At 36.9% G+C, this 25,360-nt stretch overlaps 2 protein-coding genes and 1 long non-coding RNA gene across 4 annotated transcripts in view; 2 read left to right on the top strand and 1 right to left on the bottom strand.

Moving 5' to 3' along the window:
* Ccapr1 (cardioacceleratory peptide receptor 1) overlaps positions 1 to 11,172 on the top strand; it is a 42,420-nt gene extending 31,248 nt beyond the window's left edge. Inside the window, exons 5-9 of the mRNA XM_023168734.2 lie at positions 343 to 438; positions 841 to 1,035; positions 1,227 to 1,316; positions 9,389 to 9,569; positions 10,946 to 11,172. Coding sequence (XP_023024502.2) covers positions 343 to 438; positions 841 to 1,035; positions 1,227 to 1,316; positions 9,389 to 9,569; positions 10,946 to 11,117 — 734 coding nt within the window. The 3' untranslated portion in view covers positions 11,118 to 11,172. The remainder of the gene's footprint in view (positions 1 to 342; positions 439 to 840; positions 1,036 to 1,226; positions 1,317 to 9,388; positions 9,570 to 10,945) is intronic.
* The window catches only part of LOC111512596 (uncharacterized), a 67,458-nt gene extending 43,322 nt beyond the window's left edge, over positions 1 to 24,136 (bottom strand). The window contains exons 1-4 of one of the 2 annotated variants that reach the window (XR_012465282.1): positions 23,440 to 24,136; positions 19,644 to 19,803; positions 16,054 to 16,750; positions 15,872 to 15,973 (exon numbers count right to left, since the gene is read on the bottom strand). This is a non-coding gene — a long non-coding RNA (uncharacterized lncRNA). Of the gene's footprint in view, positions 1 to 15,871; positions 15,974 to 16,053; positions 16,751 to 16,845; positions 17,198 to 19,643; positions 19,804 to 23,439 lie in introns of those variants that run through there. The other variant, XR_002723089.2, reaches the window with a different exon arrangement.
* Positions 17,981 to 22,955, top strand: Usp30 (Ubiquitin specific protease 30). The gene is made up of 7 exons (XM_023168733.2): positions 17,981 to 18,472; positions 18,523 to 18,692; positions 18,744 to 19,022; positions 19,084 to 19,302; positions 21,306 to 21,458; positions 21,546 to 21,736; positions 21,828 to 22,955. Exons 1-7 carry the CDS (start codon positions 18,214 to 18,216, stop codon positions 21,940 to 21,942), a joined length of 1,386 nt encoding a protein of 461 aa, XP_023024501.2. The 5' UTR covers positions 17,981 to 18,213; the 3' UTR covers positions 21,943 to 22,955.
* Positions 24,137 to 25,360: the final 1,224 nt, after the last annotated feature.

Here is a 25,360-nt window from a genome sequence, read left to right as displayed (position 1 = left end):
GATTTCTCTGTTTATACTCTTTTTAGATAATTGAAGCGTTGATGATTATTAATATATTTCTTCAACGATTAATGTTACAAGCTTCACAAGTTATTTTACTTGTAGTGTTCATCGATCTTCTTTACTGCTTGCAGGTAATACAGACACCACCTCTGTCAATAACATAAGACCAAAGAACAATTTATAATACTACTTAGTCACAATATAATACTTAGAATGAATAACATACATAATATATACTCATATCCCCACCTTTAAATTTTCTGAATTATTAGCGGCAATAAATTAGTGTCTTTTTGATAATTTCAAATGTAGGATTTAAATGTATGATTATCATTTCAGGGAGGAGAGCAAAATGCTTAATTATAGCTGCCTGGTTATTCAGCGTTTTATTTTCGATTCCAATACTGATATTATATGAAGAGAAATCTGTTCAAGGTAACATTCAATTGTCATAACTGTAAAAATGATCTAACTAATCATAAACTGAAATGGGAATAGTCCCCCCTCTCAACTTTCGAACGGAAGAAGTTATCAAGGTCGGGCATAATTCACGTAAAAAGATATCATTTTCAGTACTTTTGGATAAGAAAGCTTGCTGAAACTAATATCAGTTGAAAACACTCATTCGGGTTTGACAATATTCCAAACCGGCAGACATGCAATGGTGATCCTTTAGAAGGCCAAGTTAATCACTTGATATGACACCGCTCGAATTTTGTATGACTTGCATCATTGAAAAGTTGAGAGGAGGGGACTATTTACGTCAGCACCGTAATAAGCGTCCCATAACAATTTGTAATTCTGATGGCTACAAACGAGTGCAACTATATTTTGCAGATCAGCTACAATGCTGGATAGAATTTTCGGATCAGTGGAAATGGCAGTTATACGTGACATTGGTCTCTATAAGCGTTTTCGGCGTTCCGGCGATCATCATCAGTGCTTGCTACGCCATAATCATCGTCACCATTTGGACGAAAAGCGCCGCAACCTATCAAGTTTACAAAAAGAAAGGAAACGATGGACGGAAAGGTAACGTTTCCAAAGTTTAGTGGGTTGCGTAATAAGAGTCCTAACAGTAAGACTGTCAATAAAAAACATATTCACTGATAGATCCACACAACTTTTGGTGCAAAATCTTATTGGCGCAACCGAAACGATTCTAGGTGTTCTCAGTGGACATTATATACGGTGTTTTACTCCTCAGGTATTTTCAATTTAAGGTTCCGACAATTCGAAACGAGCCAGCTCCAGAGGGCTCATACCCAGGGCCAAGGTGAAGACCATCAAGACCACCTTTACCATTGTTTCCGGTAAGTGTGATGGGATAATATTTGAAATGCAGATAGAGAATATTAAAAAAAATATTATTTAAGAGACGAATAAAAAGAGAATATGAAAGACACAGATGATGAGAAATTTTCTAAATTGGTAGGAGGAATAATAATTTTCATAAACAAATAAATTTTGATAATCTCATAATAACATAGATAATTGTCACCAATTTTTTTGGCAATGCCATATAAAGAAATACAAAAGTACATTTCAAACGTCAAGACCGTTACAGTAGAAATTTATCCAGGCTATGTTTCAGGGATTACATGAATCAATTAGATCAGGATTTGAATATTACCCGAAAATTGTTTTGGAGGTATGTAAATTTGTAAATAATAGATTGCAAATTGTTCCGCCCATTTCTTTTCAACAGTCGTCTTTTTTTTTGTACCTTGGAAGTTGTCTGACTTGTCCATTTAGTTCCAAGTCTTCAGAAAACACTGCAGCATCTTGGGCTTGTAGCGTTTATTATCCCACCTTCTCATGACACCCATTCCATCAGTCTCGTTCCCTGTACTAGTTTGTACAGGTTCCGTGTTGGATGTTCGTCATATTCTTCTGGGCGTAATTTTGTACGTCCATATATTGCCTGCCTCCTGTGATTCAGTGCCTCACATTCGCATAAGAGCTGTTTCTATCCCTTCGTTACATAATCTGCAGCTGAGGCCTCCGTTGTACACCCCCATTTTATTCAGGTGTCCTCTAAGCGGACAATCACCGGTTTGTAACCCTGTAATTATTCTGAGCCGATCCCTACTATATTGAAGTAGTTCTTCGGTTCTTTTCTCGGACGGTTCCTTAATGAAGTTTCTACTGTGTTTGTTGCCAGGTACTTTTGTGCAGTACTCTGTGTGCTTCTTATTGGTCCATGTCCTAATTTGGTTTCGTACCAATGATTTTGGTACTCCCAGAGCTGGTTCAGGACCTACATATGAAGTTGATGATCCTTGTCTAGCGCATTCATCAGCTTTATCATTATCTGTGATTTCTGAATGCCTTGGCACCCAGTACAAAGTTAATTTGTTCCTGTTTGCAAGTTCATTCAGTTCTTCATGGCATTCCCAGACCAGTTTTGATGTCATCTTCGGGTTTGTCAGAGCCCCTAGTGCGCTCTTGCTGTCTGTAAAAATATTGATCCACTCATTCCTTTGTGGTCTCAATTTAATAAGCCTTGCACACTGCAAGATAGCATACACTTCCGCCTGAAAGACGGGTGTGTATAGTCCTAACGAATAGCTCTAGTTTAGATGTATATTCGCTCGGTATATTCCAGCTCCCATTCCACGTTTGGTCTTCTATCCATCTGTATACCAGGTGTATTTTCCAAACATGCTTTCGGGATGACTAATGGTCTTCCACTCTTCACGGATTATGATTTTGGGCGTGTTAAAGGTGTACTTCGGTGCCATGTGGTCCTTGCGCATATTCAATATGTGCTCCTACACTTGTTCCGACATTTCTGTTCGGTCCGATCTTTTGTAGTTCGGTGAGTTCTCCTGTCTGAATTGGCCCATCCTGATCTCCCCCATTATCACAAAGTGTAAAGGAGGGAGATTCAGGAGGGTCTCCAATGGTAGTTCTCATTGCTCCCGTCATTCCCAAACATGCAAGTGATTGCACCTTGCCTAGTATGTTGATGGCGGTCGCCTGCTTCATCTTTGGCCACCAGACTAGAGATGCGTATGTTATCATAGGTTTAACCACCAGCGTGTATAGCCAATATACCATGTGTGGTTTTAGCCCCCATGTTTTTCCATAGGTGCGTCTGGCGAGCATCAGTGCTACCTCCGCTTTCCTCTTCATCCTGTCCAAGTATTGATTCCAGGTCAGTTTGGAATCTAGGATTACTTCCAGATATTCAACCTCCCCCGACAGTTGCATTTCTTCACCTCGAAGTTTTAGAGGTCCGGGACCCTCAATTTTAGTCCTCTTGGTGAATGCTTTTCAACAGTCTACTTGGACAATGTATCTCGGGTCAATTACAATACACCAGTTTATATCAATTATGACATTCCAAATTTCAATATATGTCTATTGAAGAAATTTTTGAAAAAATAGTATCCTTACCAGATAAACTAGTTAGTGGCCCTAATGGAATACCTGATTTTTTTCTGAAAAATTGCGTTCATTCTATATTACTCATTTTTTACTTATTTTCAAATGTTCATTAAATATAAATATTGTCCCAGAAGTTTGGAAACATAGTTTTATTCGCCTTATATTCAAATCAGGAAACAAACAACATAAAAAATTACAGTAGTGTATGTAATAAAAGTTTCCTCACTAAATTATTGGATAGTTTGGTGAGTGACCAAATGAATTTCTATTGTAAAGAGCATCTGATAAATAATCAACATGGATTCTGCCAAGAAAAATCTACTTTTTTTTTATTCAAAAGGAAAAACACCGCATCAACCACTAGGATTATTAGCGGTTACAGTAGGTACATTAAATTTTCTTAGAGATGCCAACATTTTCCAAAAAACTATAAAAGGAAGTAAAGTTCGTAACATCCAATGCATTGGTGGGGTCGCTTGGTAATCCGAAAAATTTTCTTTCTTCATTGAAAGCTGGGCAATCAGAGATGAAATGTTCAACACTCATCGTCACACTGCAGGTATCACAAATGCGAGGCTCTTCTTGCTTTAGGAGATGTAGATTGGTAAATTTCGAATGTCCAATTCTCAGGCGTGTAAGTAAAACTTGCTGTCTGCGGGTGAGAGCTCGGTAATTTTGAGTGACTAGATTCGGATTAATGGCTCTGAGTTTATTATTATATAGAGATTGCCACCTTGGCCTCCATCTGTCGCATATGAGCTCTTTGATTTGGAGATAAACGTCTTGATAGGGCATTCGTTGGATCTCTCGACAGTTGGGGAAAAAAATCTACTTTAAATAACCTTCTGGTGTTTAAATAAAAACCGTTAAATATCCTAGAAAGCAGAGATCAAATGGATGTTGTATAAAGTGATTTTTGTGCACCACAAAATTTTTCTTGCGCAAGTTAAAACCATTTAGAGTCTCCAACCATAGTCTATCGTGGTTTGATAATTTCTACAGAGTGTACAGGAAACCAACACAGACAGACAGGTACCTGAACAAAAACTCTGAGCACCAGCAAGGCCGCAGCCAGAGGGGTCCAAGGGGGATTGACCCCCCCGAAAGTTCTGCAATCAACCACCACCCAAAAATTATATCAAATACAACGTTAGGCTTGTTTAAACATCACAGGAGCCATGAAAATAACAGCAACCGCGGCAATGGAATTAATTGATGATCTGTCCCCTCTGGACCTGTACGTTAAGGAGGTTGCGTTAATGGCCATGGTACGATTGCGCATGGCTGGTGTAAACCTCGAAGTAGGAATGGGTCAATTGAGGCTGGGCCTATGGCGGGAAGCGCTTACTGCGCAACCTCTGCTGCAGGCAACCAGTGATGCAATTGTACCCAGCAAACCCTACAAAATACAAATAAAACAGAACACAGAGTCAGATGCTACGAATGCAATACGCATATATACAGACGGCTCAAAAACCAAAGAAGGCTCATGATGTGGAGTGTGCTCCAGATCATTAAGCCTAAGGATTAAGTGGAGAATGGGAAAAATACCAGTATGGTTCAAACAGAACTGGCTGGTATCTCAATTGCCACAAAAGAAATAACCAGGAATGGAATTTCTGGCAAAAAAACAATCTGCACTGATAACAGACAAGCCCTATTAGTCTAGAACAGACAACGTGTTACCTCAGGGTTAGTATTAGAGTGCCACCAAGATTTAGCCAAAGCCTCGGTAGATAATAACATTATCCTGAGGTTGATTAAAGGGCACGACAGGAGTAATGGTAATCGACTCTTTAACCAAGGAAGCGGATGGACTAAGAATGACTGATGACTTCGACAATTGCGGAACTAGCCAAACGTTACACCCATGCTCAATCCCTAAAGAAATGGGATGAAATCAAAGGATGCAATTTAGCCAGGATCACGCTGGGCAACCCTGAGAAGCTGGCGCCGAAGAAATATCTGGCGATGACCAGGAAATATCTTCGCTTAACAGTAGGATTTCTGACTGGCCACTGTCAACTAAGGAAACACCTCCATAATATGGGGCTAGTGGACACACCTCTATGCAGGATGTGTGAACAGGAAGATGAGACTGTTAGGCATATCCTGTGCGAGTGCCCGGAGTTATCGTCAATAAGAGAGTGTGTGTTCGGTGTGTGCTACACCTGCCGATCTGTATCTGTAGAGTAGGGAGGGTGAGTGTAAGCCCACGCACTTAGGCCACATGTGACCCATTGTACATCCTCCCGAGGAGTTGTCCTCCTAGGTCGTCGTCCATCCTGTCCTTTCCAGGAAGGTGGACAGGTCGCTGGGAGACATCTCCTTTATATCGGCAGATGTAGGCCAAGACTCGCCGAACACACACTCTCTTATTGACGATAACTCCGGGCACTCGCACAGGACATGCCTGACAGTCTCATCTTCCTGTTCACACATCCTGCATAGAGGTGTGTCCACTAGCCCCATATTATGTAGGTGTTTCCTTAGCTGACAGTGGCCAGTCAGAAATCCTACTGTAAGGCGTAGATTTTTCCTGGTCATCGCCAGATATTTCTTCGGCGCCAGCTTCCCAGGGTCGCCCAAGGTGATCCTGGCAAGATTACATCCTTTGATTTCATCCCATCTCTTTAGAGATTGAGCATGGGTGTAACTTTTGACTAGTTCCGCAATTGTCGAAGTCATCAGGCCGTGGGTGCCACTTGGTCCTAAAATTCTTAGTCCATCCGCTTCCTTGGCTAAAGAGTCGGCAATGCGATTACCTTTACTCCTGTCGTGCCCTTTAACCCACCTCAGGATAATGTTATTATCTACCGAGGCTTTGGCTAAATCTTGGTGGCACTCCAGTGCTAGCCCTGAAGTAAGAGGCTGTCTGTTCAAGGCTAATAGTGCTTGTCTGCTATCAGTGCAGATTGTTATGTTTTTGCCAGAAATTCTTTTCTTGGTTATTTCTTTTGTGGCGATTGAGATACCAGCCAGTTCTGTTTGGACCACGCTGGTATTTCTTCCCATTCCTCACTTAATCCTTAGGCTTAGTGATCTGGAGTACACTCCACATCCTGAGCCTTCTTTGGTTTTTGAGCCATCTGTATAAATCCGTATTGCATTTGTAACATCTGACTCTGTGTTCTGCTTGATTTGTATTTTGTAGGGTTTACTAAACACAAACCTGGGTTCAATTGCATCACTTGTTGCCTGCAGCAGAGGTTGCGCAGTAAGCGCTTCCCGCCATGGGCCCAACCTCAATCGACCCATTCCTACTTCTAGGTTTACACCAGCCGTGTGCAATCGTACCATGGCCATTAACGCAACCTCCTTAACGTACAGGTCCAGAGGGGTCAGACCCGTGATTAATTCCATTGCCGCGGTTGGTGTTGTTCTCATGGCTCCTGTGATGTTTAAACAAGCCAGTCGCTGTATTTGATATAATTTTTGGATGGCCGTTGCTTGTAGAACTTTCGGTCCCCATGCAATGGCTCCATACGTTAACATAGGTCTTATTATTGCAGTGTAGATCCAGGCGACTACACGGTGTGAAAGACCCCATGCGCGTCCCACTGTCCTCCGACATTGCTCATAAGCCACGTATGCTCTTTTTGCTCTACTCTGTAGATGAGAGTTCCATGTTAGCTTCTTGTCGAGGATAATACCAAGGTATTTCACCTCTTCGGAGAAGTTTAGTTGGCTTTTGAAGATTTCGGGAGGTTTTAAGCCCGTTAAACTTCTTTTCCTGGTGAAAAGGACCATCTCAGTCTTCTTGGGATTGATCGACAGTGAGTGTTCCTTACACCATGTTTCTATCAATTTGAGCCCTTCCTGCGCTCTATCGCACAGTGTGTTTACAAATTTGCCGGTCTGCAAGATAACTATGTCATCTGCGTATGCAATTTTGTAGAATTAATTTTTGTTAAGGTGATTAATTAGGGTATCCAGAACTATGTTCCAGAGAAGGGGTGATAAGACCCCTCCTTGTGGACATCCCCTCATGACCAGTCCTTTTACTGTGATGTCTTTTACATTAATACTTATTGCTCTGCTAGAGAGCATCTGGAGTATCCATTCTCCTACTACCAGGGGTACATTCCTGGAGTGTAGTTGCTGGGTAATTGTTGGAGAGGTTGTTTTATCAAACGCTCCCTCGATATCTATGAATATACCCAGGGTGGATTCTTTGTTATCCAATGATCTCTCGATTCTGCCAACCACATGGTGAAGGGCCGAATCAGTAGACCTTCCCGGGTATATGCATGCTGATTTGGATGAAGTAGGTTGTTAACAAGTACTTCATCTCTTATATACCGCTCACATAGCCTCTCCATGGTTTTTAAGAAAAACGATGTGAGACTAATTGGTCGGAATGCTTTTGGTAGGGTGTAGTCCATCCTACCTGGTTTGGGTATAAATACTACTCTTACTTCTCTCCACTTACTGAGAATATACCTCAGAGCTAGAGAGGCTCTGAATATTCCAACCAGGTGTGGCATAAGAGTGTCCAGTCCCCACTGAAGTAGGGCTGGTCTTATACCGTCAGGCCCTGGTGACTTGAAGGGGGAAAAGCCCGATATAGCTACACCTGCCGATATAAAGATGTCTCTTAGTGACATGTCCACCTTCCTGGAAAGGACAGGATGGACGATGACCTAGGAGGATAACTTCTTGGGAGGATGCACAATGGGTCAAGTGTAGCCTAAGTGCTGTAGGCCGACACTCAGCCTTCCTACTCTACAGATACAATAATGCATCTCAGAACAGATAAATTCTAATTACATATTTAAGTTTAGTACGCTAATTATGCTATTGGAATTATAAAATCCATTAGAAATTTCATCAAGTCCTTGGCAAAACGAACCAAGTGCTTGAAAGACAATATTGAAAAAAAACTTCCCCGAAACACAATGGAATAACCTTACAGCAATGTGCGTACAAACTTTCAAAGATCTTGGCGACATTACCTGTTTCCACATGTATCCCTGAAAGACTTTCTCTTCTCCGAAACGCCTCAAAACTTATTTAAGAAACTCCACAAGCCAGGAACGACTAAACGGTTTGGCTTAATGACAATCCACTGTAGAATCGACATCAACACCGAGGAGGTAATTGATTTGTTTGCTGCAAAGAAAGCTAGAAAACTAAATTTGATTTTGTAAAAAGATGTTAATATTTCTGTAATGGTTTTTTAATAAATATATATGATCATGTAACACAAATTTCTTTCTTTCGTTATTTTTATATTTCATGTTTTTTTGTTCCACCAAATCCCCCCCGAAATTGCTTTCTGGCTACGGCCTTGACCACCAGCCACAACGTACTTGTAAACCCGATATTCTTCCTGAGGAACTTCCTGTCTCCAAAGGGAACGGGTACAGCAAAGGAGAATTGGGGGCGGGACATATGATTCAGGAGAGAGAAAGGCAAAAAAAAATGTTCTTCCTTATGTTAAAAATGTTCCAGACCGGATTGAGAGAAACAGTGAAACCAATAGTTAGGCCATCAAAAACAATCTGACAAAGTAAGGTCAGCTAAGGACCCCAGAAAACATTTAGCAACACCTGAGGCATACAGGATTCCTTTCAGCTGCGAGTCGGTCTACGTTGGAACCACGAAAATAAGTGCTGCAGCTGTAGCGGAACAACAAAGAAGGCACTCGCGTTGTCTCACTAGAAGATACAGTAATACTTTTAAAAAACACATCGCCTTTATGTCAACCGTAGTAGTAGACAAAACGTCAGGCATAAAAACCTGCAGACCACGGCCAAAAAGCCCAGGAAATAGCTTTCACACAAAATTATTTACTGTTCGGTCTTAATATAGCATCCAAAGATAATGTTATTATTTGTTATACTTGTACTGAATTTAAGTGAGTAGTTACAAGTGAAAATTGGAAAATGAAAATAACATTCACGTTTGACTTTCAATTTGTGAACTTGATCGAACAAAAATGTGTACATTTCACAACTGAAAAAAACTTATTAAGATTATTGTGTTTCAGTTTTCATCATTTGCTGGAGCCCCTACATGCTCTTTGATCTCCTCCAGGTGTATGGCCAAATACCTCAAACTCAAACCAACATTGCAATAGCGACTTTCGTGCAAAGTTTAGCACCTCTCAATTCTGCAGCAAACCCCATCATTTACTGCATATTTTCCACTCATTTTTGTCGAAATTTTTGGTGAGTTCAATCAGAATAAACTTTTGGATTTGAGAGCCTTCATTTCATAATTATTTTCAAAAAAATTATACAATGTAATTGATGGTAGAGGAACTTTCTAAATTCCATTCAACATTCAAATATATCGTTGATAGTAATTCCGTTACTTATATAAAAACAAGCCTGGCCACAATGGGGAATGTTCCTCAATTTAGGTTATTACAGCAAATGCAAGTTTGAACAAAGTGAAGTTGAGTTTAATTCATGAGTTTTTCAAATTCACTTCGAAGAGTATTCGAATTGATGTTTCAAATGTTGGGTTTTAATTTTTAAAGGGATTTCTTTCTAATTCACATATTGGCAACAGGGCCTATGTTAAGCTGAAATAATTTATACGTACCTAGATATTCTACTTTAAAAAAAGGAAAATTATCTTTATAAATCAACAATTAAGGCAAAATATAAATTATAGTTCAATACCACCTCCACAAGCCACATAAACAACAGTTGTTTTGTTATTTATTTATATAGAGGAAGATAGGTTAGGTGCACAACATGTCATATATCACAGAATGTCTCGGAACTCTGAACATAAGTAAACAGAACAGCACGCCTCTGAAATATGTCATCTTTGTTTGTCTCATAAAGGTAACAGATTCATTCTCCTTTATTAGCTATAACCGATGTTGCCAAATGGTGAAATAGAAACGAATCCCTTTAAATGTTGAATGCATAATTTCATTCCTCTTTTTTTAAGTATTTAAATAATTTTTTAAAGAAAAAGGTTGAAATGATAAGGTTGAAATGATAAGTTTAAAATGCGTTGTTTCAGAGCTCTTTTAAGAAAGCTACTTGATTTTCGTCAGGAGGAACATTCCCCATTGTCATAAACAGGTTATATTCAGAAATTATTGTATTATCTAGTACAGGGGTTCTCAAACAGTGGGTCGCGAACCCCAGGGAGGTCACGGAAGGTGTCCAGGGGGGTCACGAGATCTAGAGGAAAAGAAAAAAAATCAGTCATTGCTGTAGTTTTTCATTAACAAAAATATTACATTCAAGCTTCAAATGCACATAGAAGTTTTTTTGTATTCTATTATAAAATAAATCAAAATAATCAAAAATTAATGTTTATTTTACTAGTTACTAATGTTTTCATGCAAAAACTTAGCCTTCAATGTGGTTTTTTGTTAAATGTTGTTTTAGAGTTAAAACTTGGGGGTTGCCAACATTATTCAACCAAAAAAATGGGTCGCAGTTCCTGAAGGTTTGAGAACCCCTGGTCTAGTATATAATAATCGAGAACAGTATAGTAAAAAGACATTGAGAGAAAATTTTTCACTCTCAAATATCTGTATATTGATGATGGAAACTACATTGACACTGTTTGCATTAAGGTTACTACCGCCATGCAAGTGGATCTGCAAGAAGAAAAAACGCAAACCGAGAGATTCGACAGTGACCACTCAGAGCAGCAGCTTGTCTGAATTTTTGACAAATAACCACAAGAAAAGGATAGAAGGGTCTACCAACATTGCACAAACAGTATTAATACATGCCAAAAAATAAATATGATTGTTTATAATTATTGTATAGTGTATTTTAAGATGAAAATAAAAAGTACCAAAAATACTTTGACGATTATTTGAAACATGATAGAACAGGCTAATAATTGATGTGTTCAAAAAGCACATTTTAATGTGGAAAGTTTACAAAACCGGAATATAACTACCTGCCAAATTTCTACATGGTAAATTAATTACCTACACTATTTACCTATCTATAGTCCGTTCATAATTTGTCGATAGCACAAAATGAGGGCCCAAGTCATAAAACGGTCGTAAAACTCGTAAAATCATAGGCGGAGTTTCCTGAGGTGTTTATTCATTAAATATAAAGCTTCAGTTTATATTCGAAACTTGCCTTGAAAGGGTGAAGTTGTTACGAACGAAAATAATTTTTGCTTTAGTACATTTTTTAATCGCATTTAATTTACGGCTCGTTGGTGTTTCGGCGTCTACGGCAGTAATTAACGTCTCTAATATTTATTTTGCGAATTTTGTGCAGTGCGTGAGTAACTTTTTTTCATATTCCTACAAACATATACGTACCTTTCGTTCCTGCTTGTTTTGTTTGATTGCTTGCGATGGCTTCGTCATCATCATCAACATCATCAAGTTTTACACCGGTACTGTTGCGTACAGTCAGTAAGTCTGTCTATTCACCAAGAGAGAAGACTATTGTTTTGAACGTTCACGATGCTCTGGTTTCTCAGAATCCCACAAACACTGTTCAGAACATAATCAAGAGTTGTGCCAACATGACGGGCGTAGGGGAGTCAACAATATATAGGTTCCTATCAGAAAGAAAAAAAAAAGGTATAGCTAACCCAAATACAAACGAATACTTAAAGAGGGGGAGAAAACCTATTGAAATTGATGAATTTGCCAAAAATGGTATTCGAAGGAAAATTCACGATTTTTTTTTACAAAAAAGAAATACCCAACTTAAACAAAATTTTACAAGAAGTTAGAGACGACCCGGATTTGCCTCATGTCGGACGAACCAAATTGTGGCAAGTTTTAAAAGAATTAAATTTCCGGTGGGAGAAATCAGACCGAAAATCACTTTTGATTGACCGGGAAGAGATAATATGTTGGAGAAGAAAGTAAGATCTATACGAAAATTTCGGGCTGAAGGAAGGCCAATTTACTATCAGGACGAAACGTGGGTAAACGCAGGTCATACTCTCACAAAAATTTGGACAAATAAAAATATATCAAGCTCCAGGCAAGCCTTTATGGAAGGTTGGTCTACTGGTATTTCCCCACCCTCTGGTAAAGGCAGTAGATTAATAGTTTCTCACATTGGCAGTGAAAGAGGATTTGCTAAGCATGGTTTGTTGGAATTTGAATCCAAAAGCACAAAAGACTATCACGAGGAGATGACAGCTGATGTTTTCGAAGAGTATTTTGAGCAGATGATTGAACATATACCACCAAACTCAATTATAGTATTAGATAATGCACCTTATCATTCACGACTAGTTGAAAGACTTCCAACGACTGCGTGGAAGAAACAGGATATCATTGACTGGCTGCGGAATAAGTCCCTGCCTTACGAAGATGGAATGGTTAAAGCAGAACTTTTAAAAATTGCCCGGCAACACAAATCTAAGTTCAAGAAATACGTAGTTGACAAAATGGCGGGAAGACGAAACATCACAGTCCTTAGACTTCCACCCTACCACTGCGAATTAAATCCAATTGAACTCATTTGGGCACAAATGATAAGCTATGTGGCTAGAAAAAATACGTCATATAAAATACAAGCTGTACGTGAATTGTTATATGAGTCTTTACAACATATTACAGAACAAAATTGGCGAGATGCAGTAAGACATGCAATAGAAGAAGAATAAAAAATGTGGGATCTTGACAATATAATTGAATTTGAATAGTTTTGTATGTAATCGTAGTTTATATCATTTAAAAATAGGTATTAATTAAATAAATGTATCTTTTACATATTGCAAGTAACTTATTATTTTTGAATAAAATAAAGAAATTTTTTTAAAATAAAAATACAGTTTACAGTACCTACAGTTTAAGAATATTAATATATTTATTTATTTAAAGTAACTAATGTTTTAATCATATACTCTACGACTTTATTAGCTATAACCGATGTTGCCAAATGGTGAAATAGAAACGATACCCTTTAAATGTTGAATGCATTATTTCATTCCTCTTTTTGTAAGTATTTAAATAATTTTTTAAAGAAAAAGGTTGAAATGATAAGTTTAAAATGCGTTGTTTCAGAGCTCTTTTATGAAAGCTACTTGATTTTCGTCAGGAGGAACATTCCCCATTGTCATGAACAGGTTATGTTCAGAAATTATTGTATTATCTAGTACAGGGGTTCTCAAACAGTGGGTCGCGAACCCCAGGGAGGTCACGGAAGGTGTCCAGGGGGTCACGAGATCTAGAGGAAAAGAAAAAAAATCAGTCATCGCTGTAGTTTTTCATTAATGAAAATATTACATTCAAGCTTCAAATGCACATAGAAGTTTTTTGTATTCTATTATAAAATAAATCAAGTGACAAAAATTAATGTTTATTTTACTAGTTACTAATGTTTTCATGCAAAAATTTTTTTAAAATAAAAATACAGTTTACAGTACCTACAGTTTAAGAATATTAATATATTTATTTATTTAAAGTAACTAATGTTTTAATCATATACTCTATGACACTGGTCACTCATTTCCACTCAAAATACCTACATAATCGGATTAAAAGTTTTATAGCTGTATTGTATTTCTTCAGATACAAGGTGGGTTAGTCGAAAACATCTTAAACTGCCAGTTTTAGATTGGTTTTTGTTATTATATCATATTAGCTGTCCTCTCTGTATTTCAGTTCTCTAATGAGGGTCAAACTTGCAGTGAGCTATCAACAAATTATGAACGGACTATAGGAACAACTAGCCTGAGCCAGCTTTTTACCTATTTTTAAGATCTGTCCTAATTACCAATTTCCTCCTTGCAAACTGAATTCAATAAAGGGGAACAATTTAAATCTATTCCATCATTGAGCAATAATCCAGAATTTTTACATCTATTGATTTCCTAACATTTCTAAAAGGTAGAGTTTTGAACCCTCCTTTTCCAAATGCAATACATCATAATCGTGATTGCACTTGTGCCCTTCTGTCAAAAAATAATTCGCAAATGTTGAATTGGTCTTTACATTCAAAAAACTACATCTATGATCTTTTACGGTTTTGGAAAAAGTTCTTCCGGTTTGTCCTATATAAAATGTTGGAAAAGAATCACAAGTCAACTTGTATATTCTCGATCTATCTGACACTGGAGATCCATCTTTATTGTTTTTAATGAATTCACTCAAACTATTTGTTCTGTAGGCTACGTCCAATTTTTTGCTTTTTAAAAAACAGGCAATATTATTAGTAGGATCACCAAAGTTAGTTAGGGTTACATACAATTAGTATCATTCTTTGAAACTGGATAGACGCTTGAGGATGATATCGTATAGCAAAACACGTGTTGCGGTTTTGAAGACTTTCAGTTATTACAGTTCAAAGTAGACTCATAAAAACAGGCAAAACTTCTGAAACAACCTAATACTCCCTTTTCAAAACTCGCCACTGTAGATTGAAATTGATCTAAAAACAAACATATCTGAATGGAAATTGTTGGTACCTTTTGATCAAAAACAAATAGTAATTTATGATTCGCATAATATTGCAACTTCTGATCATCTAGGATAATTTAAAACTTTGATAAAAGTTGCAGAATAATTTATTGGCCACAAAATAGGAAGAATATTTCAAAATATGCAGAGAATGTCAAATTTGCTGCAGTCAAAAATCTATCAATGTTCAACGTTTTGGTATGATGGGAGCAGAGAGAAAAAGCTAGTTTTCCATTTCAATTCATTAGTACAAATGTTATGGGTTCTTCTCCAAGAAGTTCCAAGGATAATAAATTCCCGATATTAGTTTCAGATTGTTTTTTAAAGTTTGTTATAATGAAACCTATTAGAAATATCACAGCTCAAGGTATCAATACATTTTTAGAGGAATTCGTCTTGAGGTTTGGTATTCCTCAAGTTTAATTGCTAACGTAATGCGTTTGTAACCAAATGAAAATTTCTCACAGAGAGAAATAATAGGACAATAGGTACAGTTATGAGACTCCCACAAACAGTGGGATAAGGAAATTTCCACAATTCAACATTCTATCAATTCTGCTTCTCATGTTCCAGCTAATTTTGAACATTATGGTGATGTAATTAATTCTGAATGGAACAATAATACCCAAGCTAGAAAAATGTATGGTGAAGAGTTGGACTTTTTCAAGTAGGTGAATAGGTCTGGAAACGAAATTTTATACATTCTGATGCTGAAAATGAATACCGTGGCAAATGTTTTGTAATATGTAAAGTTAAGAGAGCCGTATTAAAAATAGTTTATTAGTTAGAAAATTCGGATGGTTCCAATGCAGGAACGTGTCACATCTCAAAATTTAAACCATTTTATGGATCAGAATCTGTGTGGTTCGGCCAACTTCACAATTTGCTAATATGTACCTGTACATTCTATATATAACTGAATTTAGGGTTTGAGATATATATTTTGGTAGAATTTGGAACAAAATCTGGTTGTCCCTCACTTATGTGTAGAGCTCCTTGGATTTGGCAAGTCCCCATATAGTGGGTGAAAGGTGGAACATAAATCTTTTCATACCCATGGCAGTAGCACCGCGATTTGTGTATTTAATAGGATCAAAAGACACTTACCTTGTTTGCACTTAAAGCCATACTCGTATTTGAGAATTCTTCTATCATTTCAGAATACTATTGCTTATTCCATGGATCTCACTTCCTAGAAAGGCTTCCTTTCTGTAAAAAAAATGATGTTAGGTAGAAATTAGACTACCCTTGATGAATTAATTGTAAATAGATTCCATTCGGATACTCACCACATGAAGTATTAATTATAGTGCAACTTGTGGCAGTTGATATTCGAATGCTGAGTGTGTTTGATATGGAGCTTTCAGTACTGATTTGATAGCTGGCTAATCACAATGTTTGGGTGAGCATCATGGAAACTTGCTTTATATGGAGGTCAAGCTGCAAATTTTGAGTAGAGGACTGACCTATGCAACTGTTTTGAGTGATGATCTTTCAAGCTTTGTTGAGGTAGTTTGTTAACATGCATTTAAGACCTTGCACTATCCTACGTAGAGAGTATTGTGAAGTAGCTGCTAAGGTATCAAATGTAAGGCAACTTGGTATCATGCATTTTAATGCCTTCCCATTTTTTGCGTTAGGTGCGAGCATAGTCAATTCTTGACGGATTCACTTATACGGCAGAATTCGTGGAAGAGTGGACTTTGGGGGGTGTGTTAGGCTATTCAAGGAGGTCAGGCCGGTCATCAAGTGAAGCTTTACCACGGGCGGTTCAGCGGTACTACTGGAAAATCCTGTACTCATGGATTCGTCACTAATGAGTATCACAGATGAGAACATCTTCGAATTTCTAAGGATTGGCTCCATTTCACCCCAATTGATGTGAAGGGGGGAAACCAGTAACAGTTTATGAACATAAATGTTTAGTTAGTTAGTCCGCAGAGATGCAAGTATGAGGTGCCTTGTTAATCGTTTTCAACCTCCATTCTAGAAAAGATTAATTTTATAAGTATTAGTCACTGAAATAACAAAATTGGTATAATTATTTTGCCCATAAATAAGAGTATGATTCACAATCTTACTTGACCGGAAAAATCGAAGATCAAACTTTTCTTTGTAAGGAGAAGGGTGCTGTAACATTTCATTTTTCCACTTTTCATTTTTAGTGTTTGCCAGGCAATCTGAACATGAAAAAACCTTTTTGTCAATTTTAACTTGTAGATTGTAATCTACCAATTATTTAAATTTATTTTTTCACAGATTTAGGATTCCACTGAGTAGTCTGCAACAATACTCTGTAAATCATAGCCACCTGACAGCTTTTTGAATTCCATATCAATTGTTTATTTTGTTCGTTTTACCGTTAGATAAACAAACGAATGTCAAGTATTCTTCTTCTTTTATTCGGTAAGAGAGGTACCTACGTTTGCGAGGATGTCATACTAAGAATCGGTGGGCGCCCTCTGTGTATATGGAAGACACTGATAGAACAGGTGGTACATTACCTGGGTTCGAACTAAAACCGATTCTGTATGTAGGAAAAAATTTCAAAAAGGTCTTTATTTTGCCTTGCTTCACATGGAGAACATGAAGTGCTGATTTGATTAGAAATCATCAAGCAGGAATTATTCCAGTTTTGAAGATACAATATGAATTTTGTTGCAAGAGTAAATTACGTGGAGGTACTTTCTACGTTTGTAATTTTACTATAAATTAAGTTGTTAGGATTTTGACAACAGTTTTTTTTTTCACCTTAAAGTTCTGCCAGGCAAATTCAGAAAAATTGTTCAAGGCAAAGTCAAGCTTGTGGTCAAAGTTGATTTTTGGGTCGAATCAAAATCAAGCTTCGACCTAAGTCGAATTGAAATCAAGGTTGTAATTGAAGTTGTTAGTTACTTTTACGTCTCGATCCTCATTGAGATATGCAACCTCTTGTTGCTAAATATGTGGATCCTCAGCCGATGTCCTCGGATTTTCACGATTATAATTTTGTGAAATTGGATTCCACTCTTCATCTAAACTAGTTTCTTGAACACTATTGATACGCATCAACAAATATCAACCTCGCCATTTGTAATGTTTACATGAATGCTCCATTATCCATTCCACTTGAGTTTATGACACTCGCAAGTAAAAACTTCGGTGTGAGCGTGACCGTTGTGAACGCTCAGTGAAACGCAATATCTGTGATATGGTATCAAATGTGAGAGAAATAAAATCGACATTTGACAGAAATATAGGAGACTTATAATGTTTGTATTTTTGGATTTTGGGCACTGAATTTGAATAGTTACACTTAGGGTGTTGAATTGGTACAAACTTGTATTAAAATAGAAATTCACAAATTTGCGCCCCTAACTGATGAAATGAACATTATGTGAATCTGAAAGTATAACTATGCTTATTGTAATAATGGTCATGGTTTATTGAATTAACTTTCCAATATTAAAATGGAATCCGAGAGAATTTTGGTGGCTGCTGGGTTAACTGCAGCAGCAGTAGTTGGAGCTTTCATATTTTGGGGGCCGTCCCCTTCATCTGGGGGCGGAAGAGGAAGATTGGCCGGTCTGGTAAATTTGGGAAAAACTTGTTTTTTGAATGCTATTCTTCACGCTCTCGCAGCTTGCCCAAATTTCATTACTTGGCTCGAGAAAGATAAATACATAAAAGAAACCAGCTTACGAGGCACACTCGCCACAGTATTATCAGGTAGATTTAAAGTATATGTTTAGACGGAAAATTGACTATCTATTTTTCAGTGGTAAATGGTACAAATAAATCGGTTCAAGAGACTTTTGCTCCTGCGGCAGTTATAAATGCCCTCAAGAGATTGGGTTGGGTTATACCTGCAGGGGAACAAGATGCGCATGAGCTGTTGAATGTCATTTTGACTACTTTGGATGAGGAGACTCAAAAAATTGGGAGAAAAGTAAGTGTTTGAGGAATGGTGCAGTGGTGGATTCAGAGTTTCTGTTTGTAGGCTGGTTGTTTGTCAGACGCTTTGGGAATGAATGAATTAGAACTCGAACCAGAAGAAGAGGATCAAGGGGAATTTAACTCTCTAGGCAGTGTGATGTCTTTGAATGAACTCTGCAGGCCAACGAGTCTCTCTTGGCGAGGGGGAGCAATAAGGAGAAACAGGTGGATTTCTAGGTCATGCAGGGCTCTTCAGATGACGGGTCCACCGGCGCAGCCAGTAACGCATCCTTTTACAGGCACTCTCACCAGCCAACTGCGCTGCACCGAATGCGGCTTCAAGGTTGAAACATTGAACATTATTTTGAAAGTACTGTGTTTTTTAAATTTTGGATAACTTTCAGTCTGCTGTTCGTTATGACAAGTTTGAAAGCTTATCTCTTGCTCTTCCAAGTGGAGCTGGTGACTTGGGTTGGGGCAGGCACAAACTACATCAGCTTCTCACCAACTTTGTCACTCCCGAGGTTGTTCAGGACGTTCAGTGCGAAGGCTGTAATAAAGGCAGGGATCCAGCTAGACCTCCTGTCTTGTCCAAGCAAATCAAAATTTTAAATTTTGGAAAGGTCAGTAGTTTTTCATATTTAATAGTTCAAGAATCACTAAGATAAGACAAATAAATATTGAATGACTCAAAATTAGGTAATATAGAGAAAATTTGAACTTTGGTTATCCAGGCTAGGAAGCCTGGTCCAATGGAGAGACTAACTCCAGACGTTTCACACATTACTACTGTGGGCATCTTCAGCGGTGGTTAGCAGCCTATCAAAACGTTCCAAGTTGATCCCTTTGTTGGACCACAGTACCCAACCTTGATAATCAAATTTCAACTTCCGACTGTGAAAGGTAAAACCTTGAGTTCAATATAAAGAGAAGCCTGTATCCATAAAAAACACTTTCCACTCACCAGAACTGCAAAACTATTCCATTTTTCATCTTCTGCCGAATTGCTCATCTCAGAGCACTTTGGTCAAAATGTATTACTTCCCTGTACCTATTCAAAGAATACTGTTAGTCAGTATCCCTTCGATACATCCCCATTCACAAAGACAGAAATTCTAGGTACTCTGGAAACAATGGCAAATAAAAACTCCGCAGGTACTGATGGTATGAAAAAAATTGTAGACCTTATAATCGAGCCACTATTGTTTTTGATGAATCAGTCATTTTTTGTAGGTTGTTTTCCAAATGTATTTAAAACGGCTCTCATATTTCCTCTATATAAAAAAGGCGACAAAACTGAGGTAGACAACTACAGACAGATATCTTTACTTTGTTCCTTCTCTAAACTGTTTGAGAAAGTTGTTAGTAACAGAATTCTGAATTACATGGATCAAAATAATCTTTTTAGTAATAACCAATATGGCTTCAGGAAGAACAAATCAATTGAATCAGCTTCATACCATTTATTAAATTTCATTTATACACAGGTTGACTCGAATAAACTAGTTGTAACACTTTTTTTCGATTTGTCAAAAGCATTTGATACCATTTCTTCCGAATTTCTTATAATTAAACTTGCAGGCCTAGGTTTCCCAAAAGTCTTGTTTTTAGGAACGTCTTTAGACGAAAATTTGACCTGGAGCGGTCATATTCAGAAGGTCTGCAATAAACTCAATTCCGCATATTACTCAAACAAACAATTGAAAAACACTCTAGATAATTCTGGATTGATGAATGTCTACTTTTCTATGGCTTATTCTCACATCAGCTTTAATATCATTTCTTGGGGATGTGCAAGGGAATTTCCACGAGTTTTTGTTGCTCAGAAAAGATTGCTGAGACTAATTTTTAATATAGATTTTCAAGATAGTTGTAGACCAATTTTCTTAAGAGAGGGCCTATTGACGGCACCTTCTTTATTTATCTTGAAGTGTGTCACTTTTGCCCGTAACAATATAACTAAATTTGTCACAAACGCGGATATACATGGTAGAGACACCCGTCATGGGAAACTGTTAAGAACCCCCTCACACAAAACGGCTCACTTTAGATGCTCCCCACTATTTAATACAACAAACTGTTATAATAACTTGCCGGCATCTATTAGGAAAGATAAACTTTTTAAAATTGAGGTGAAGAAACTTCTCTTACAGAAGTGTTACTACAGTCTTGAGGAATTCTTGCACGACACTTTTTCACGACATTTTGAGAGTATTTGCTAGAGCTTCTCCGATTTTTTATATAATACTTCTATGTTGTGAAAGTTTGTGGACGTGAACCATATTTATTGTTTTTGTATTGTTCAACTTCTGTAGTTTTATTTTGTTTTTTAATTATGACTTAGCACATGTACTCAATGTACCAAAGTGTCAAATAAATAAATAAATAAATAAGCGTGTTTCACCGGAGATCTGCACAAGTATTGAGTCCTCCACAAAAAAATGTCTTTCAAAGAATAATAATTTGTATATTATTTTGTAATTCAGTTATTCATAATAACCAAAAATACAGGCAATTTTTATTATGTAATATATTTCTTTCGAATCGGCCTCTTTGAACAAATTGCAGTTTTTATTCGTCAAAAATGTCTTGCAAATTATTAAGAACATTAAAAAATGTGTTGCAGCTGCCAATGTGTTTGTGCATCCATATATCTCGAAATACTTGGCAACCGGGAGGTATATCCAAAAGACAGGACTACGTCCAGTTTCCAATGAGGCTCTCCATGTCTGCCTACACTTTCATTCAAGTCCACTATCAAAGAAAATTACCAAATTCAGTGAGTTTTTTATCCATTATATTTATTTCACCAGTAAATTTATATTCGCATTTGTATTGTTCATGGTAATGTACGCGTACTTTACAGACATACACCAGCACAAGTGAGGGGGGCAGCCCTTTATCCAGCAATACGCCCTCGTATTGGGCAGGAAATTCTCTCGGGGACATGGCCAATGAATTTAGAAACGTGTATCAACTTGCCGCAGTTGTTGTGCACGCAGGGGATGCTCATTCGGGTCATTTCATAACTTATAGGAGAGGTCATCACAACAGCAGGTAAACCATACAAAATTTCGAAAAAAATGCTCCAAACATTTCACAATCGGGTCTCAGTGTTGTGTGTGTTGAAATTGCTTTTATTTTTTAGATGGTATTACACTTCTGACGTGGAAATAAGAGAGGTATCGATAGATGAGGTATTGCAGAGTACGGCCTACATGCTTTTCTATGAAAAATCTTCCACCATGACGGGCTTATTTTGAATTCAACTATCAAATCTTCTTCAATGTGTTGCATTTGTTATTTATCGATAAGCTTAGATATATGTAAAAATTCTCATTTTAGTACATTAAGAAACAGTGATGAATTGTTAGGTAAAAAGATGGACGCAAAAAAATAAACTGGCTCGGAAAATGGATATCGTACAACACAGTTTGTGTTGAAATGGCTAGACTCGAGGGCTGGTAACGGGGAAAGAGGAGACCTGTGGTAGACTGTGACTTCCCCTTTACGCAACAGTGGCGCAGACAATTCAATCATTTGGATGATGATGAAAACAAAAATATGTGATGTTTCATATATTCATGGAGTCTTCCGAGATAGATTTGATATTTTACATCCATGGGTGAAACCATTCAGAAATTTGAACGGGAAGAAACATCGACAAAATGGTTAAGGCTTTCGCGGCTGAGGTTTTCAGTGTCACTATTTTCCGGGTTTGAAGGCCTTGAACTTTTGGAATTTCTTCCTGACATCGGAAATAGTATCTCCGATGGTATCGGAAATATTATCTCAGGATATATAAACCTCTCAGGAAGCTAGCCACTCCAGCGAAACGTCAGGAAGAAATTCTAAAATTCCACGGCCGTCAAACCCGGAAAATAATGACATTGGGAAGAAACATTCTAATTAAATTCGAAGCATTTTTTTCATTGGATCTGGTAATCTAGTTCCAATTACATGAAAATTTAAATCGGAAGGAATGATGGAAGGTTCGGAAGCTCCAATATTCCTGAATATCCTTCAACAAATTATATGGTTTCTTTATACAAAAAGCAAACTTTTAAAGGTATCTTGGAATCTCAAAATATTTCTCTGGGAGTCAAGAAGGCAAACAGATCAACTTTATGCTTACAATATGGTGAAACCAAGGGAATAATGAACTGGTTGATACACGGGTTTAATTATTTGTCAATATATTTTTTGAGTAGGTATATTTTTCTTGAATGTTCTGTGATATGTTATTGACCTTCAATAAATTAATGCCATTGTTCAATATTTCACTTATTGATATCCTTTTTCCAACTCACAGGACCCTCAACATTTTTCCGAAGTGCATCTTTGTAAAAAGTTTGGAATTATTATTTAAATTTGTTTTACTGAGCCCTTTTCCTGAGAATAGTACAGCGAACGTGTCACGAGAGGCAGCACTAGTAGTAGGGACAAACAAACTATTCACATGTAAAACAGTGTTATCTACATAATAATAATTTATTATTTAAAAATATAAATCTGATATAAAAAATTATTTTGGGCTAGTATAATGCTAACAACGCATTGCTGTTTTGCAAATTGTACGTCGGATAATCGATGTCCGGAATAAAACGTGTTTTTTATACCATTTATGAAACCTCATTATAGGTTAGATGTAAGAAATGGATACATGCTTCGAGGAGAGTGGATTTAACGGTGCAAAAAATAAATAAATATTCAAATGTATGCTCTAAACATGAAATGAATAGTAAATTTTGCATAATTACCTTTGATTAGAATGGGATATAACCTCAATCGTTTATTAAATCATATTCATTTATTATATTTAATGAAATTTATTTCATTACCATCTATATATGATTCATATTTCACTCGGAAATAAATCTGAAATTCATAATTATTTTTAATTTCATTTATTACAGTTTGAATCTACCGCTACTCTTTTACTAGAGTCTGTATACTAACCTGTATATTAATTCACTTTTTTTACAGTTACTTTTAAATTACGGCATGCAAGCCAACGTTTTAATGTTACAACATTGTTATCCTTTACAGTTGCAAATTTTAGTTTTGCTCCAGGAACATCTTCTTCTGTTAAAAACATTATTTTTTAATTGTGCTTTACCATATGTTTATATGAGGATTAGGCAGTGTTTGTCCCTACCGAACTACTAGCGCTGCTAGTGAGTGATTTTTCGTACTTCAGTAAAAAGGTTCATCAAAGATATCTAGATAGTTGTGATTAATTCATTCTCCCTTACTATAACTTTCTATGAATGAAAACTGGCTTGAACATTGTAGAACAATAATGAAATTAAATATTGTTCCTCTACGACTGCTATAAAAACACCAAATCACAGAAAGGGAGGCCAGAAACCACAACAAAATAGCAACTGTATCGATTTCGGCAAAACAAAAACTTGAGGTATCAAAAGACAACATTTTGAAGACTTTCCGTTCTTTTTGATATTTCCGTATCAAAAAGTTTCGGTGTTTTGTCTTGTTTTTGTAGAGTTCTCTATGTGGAAATGGTCGGCGACAACAAGCAACTATTTAGTGCATTATTTTGTTTGGTGTGTCACATTATTATATTCAAAGTGTTAATCTGTCTTGGGTGTAAATTTCAATGATCTTAGTTTTCAATTTTTTCCTGTCATCGTCAAATCTGCCATAATTTTTTCCAGTCCATAATATCTTCGTCTTCTTAACAATGCTTTCATCCAGTATCTTGATTTTTTTGGCTTTCACTCAGATTTTGAAAATTTAAAAATCGCAAGTCATTAAAAAAACATCGTCTAGAGAAAGCATGATAAAAACTGTTTGTATAGTGGAAACGACAGAGAACATTTCACGACAAAACGCGCGACTTATACCAGTTTTTGACTGTTTGGTCAAATCAAGTTTGTTTTCGAAACTAAAACAAGTTTTTTGTTTTTTTTTTGAACGAAACTAGACGCAAGCAAGTTTGTTAATTTTTTTCGCAGAGTTCAGAGTGTGTAAAAAAATACTAAATCGCAGTAAGTATGTATGGCATTTTTCTGAAGCATAAACAAATAGGAAAATGTTCCAGAAAATTGCAGACACTATTAAGTTTGACAGCATGACTACGGTAAAAGAAAGTTTTTTTAAAATTTCCTAATCTGAAGTGGCTACACAGAGCATTCCTTTCGACGATCTTCTGCTACCATACTTGCTAATGCTAGTGACGATTCATCAATACTAAAACGTCATGAATGATAGCGTTCCAGTGCTCTCGAGAAACGATACAATCGTAAATAAAAAAGCTCAATGTATTGAACACGCCGAGAAACTTTCATCTTTACAGGAAGCACAAACTTCAGAAAACCCGCAGCCGTCATGTTCACAAACATAACAATAACAGATAATTTGTTCAAAAAGCAATATGCGCTAGCCATGAGCTTTCAGAGGTGTTCGAACAACTATAAATCATAATTTTGAATAACTCGATATAAATTTGATCTACTCTATTATTCAAATAGTTTTTCATAAGATGCCTTTGGTGTACGAGTTGCTATACTAGTGCGAAGCATGCCAGTTTCCATGAAGACCAATACGACTTATTTGGTTCACCGAATAGAAGTGCTTAATTTCATTTAGACGAGCTGTTTTGAAAAAACGGTAGGTATAGTTAATGTCGTTCCTTTGACAGTACAGAGTTCCAGAGTT

The sequence above is a fragment of the Leptinotarsa decemlineata genome, unplaced genomic scaffold, assembly GCF_025532065.1.
Source record: "Leptinotarsa decemlineata unplaced genomic scaffold, Ldec_3_MD MMD2_tig00000591_RagTag_RagTag, whole genome shotgun sequence".
In the NCBI taxonomy this organism is placed as follows: domain Eukaryota; kingdom Metazoa; phylum Arthropoda; class Insecta; order Coleoptera; family Chrysomelidae; genus Leptinotarsa; species Leptinotarsa decemlineata.
This window is presented reverse-complemented; position numbering and strand designations above follow the sequence as displayed.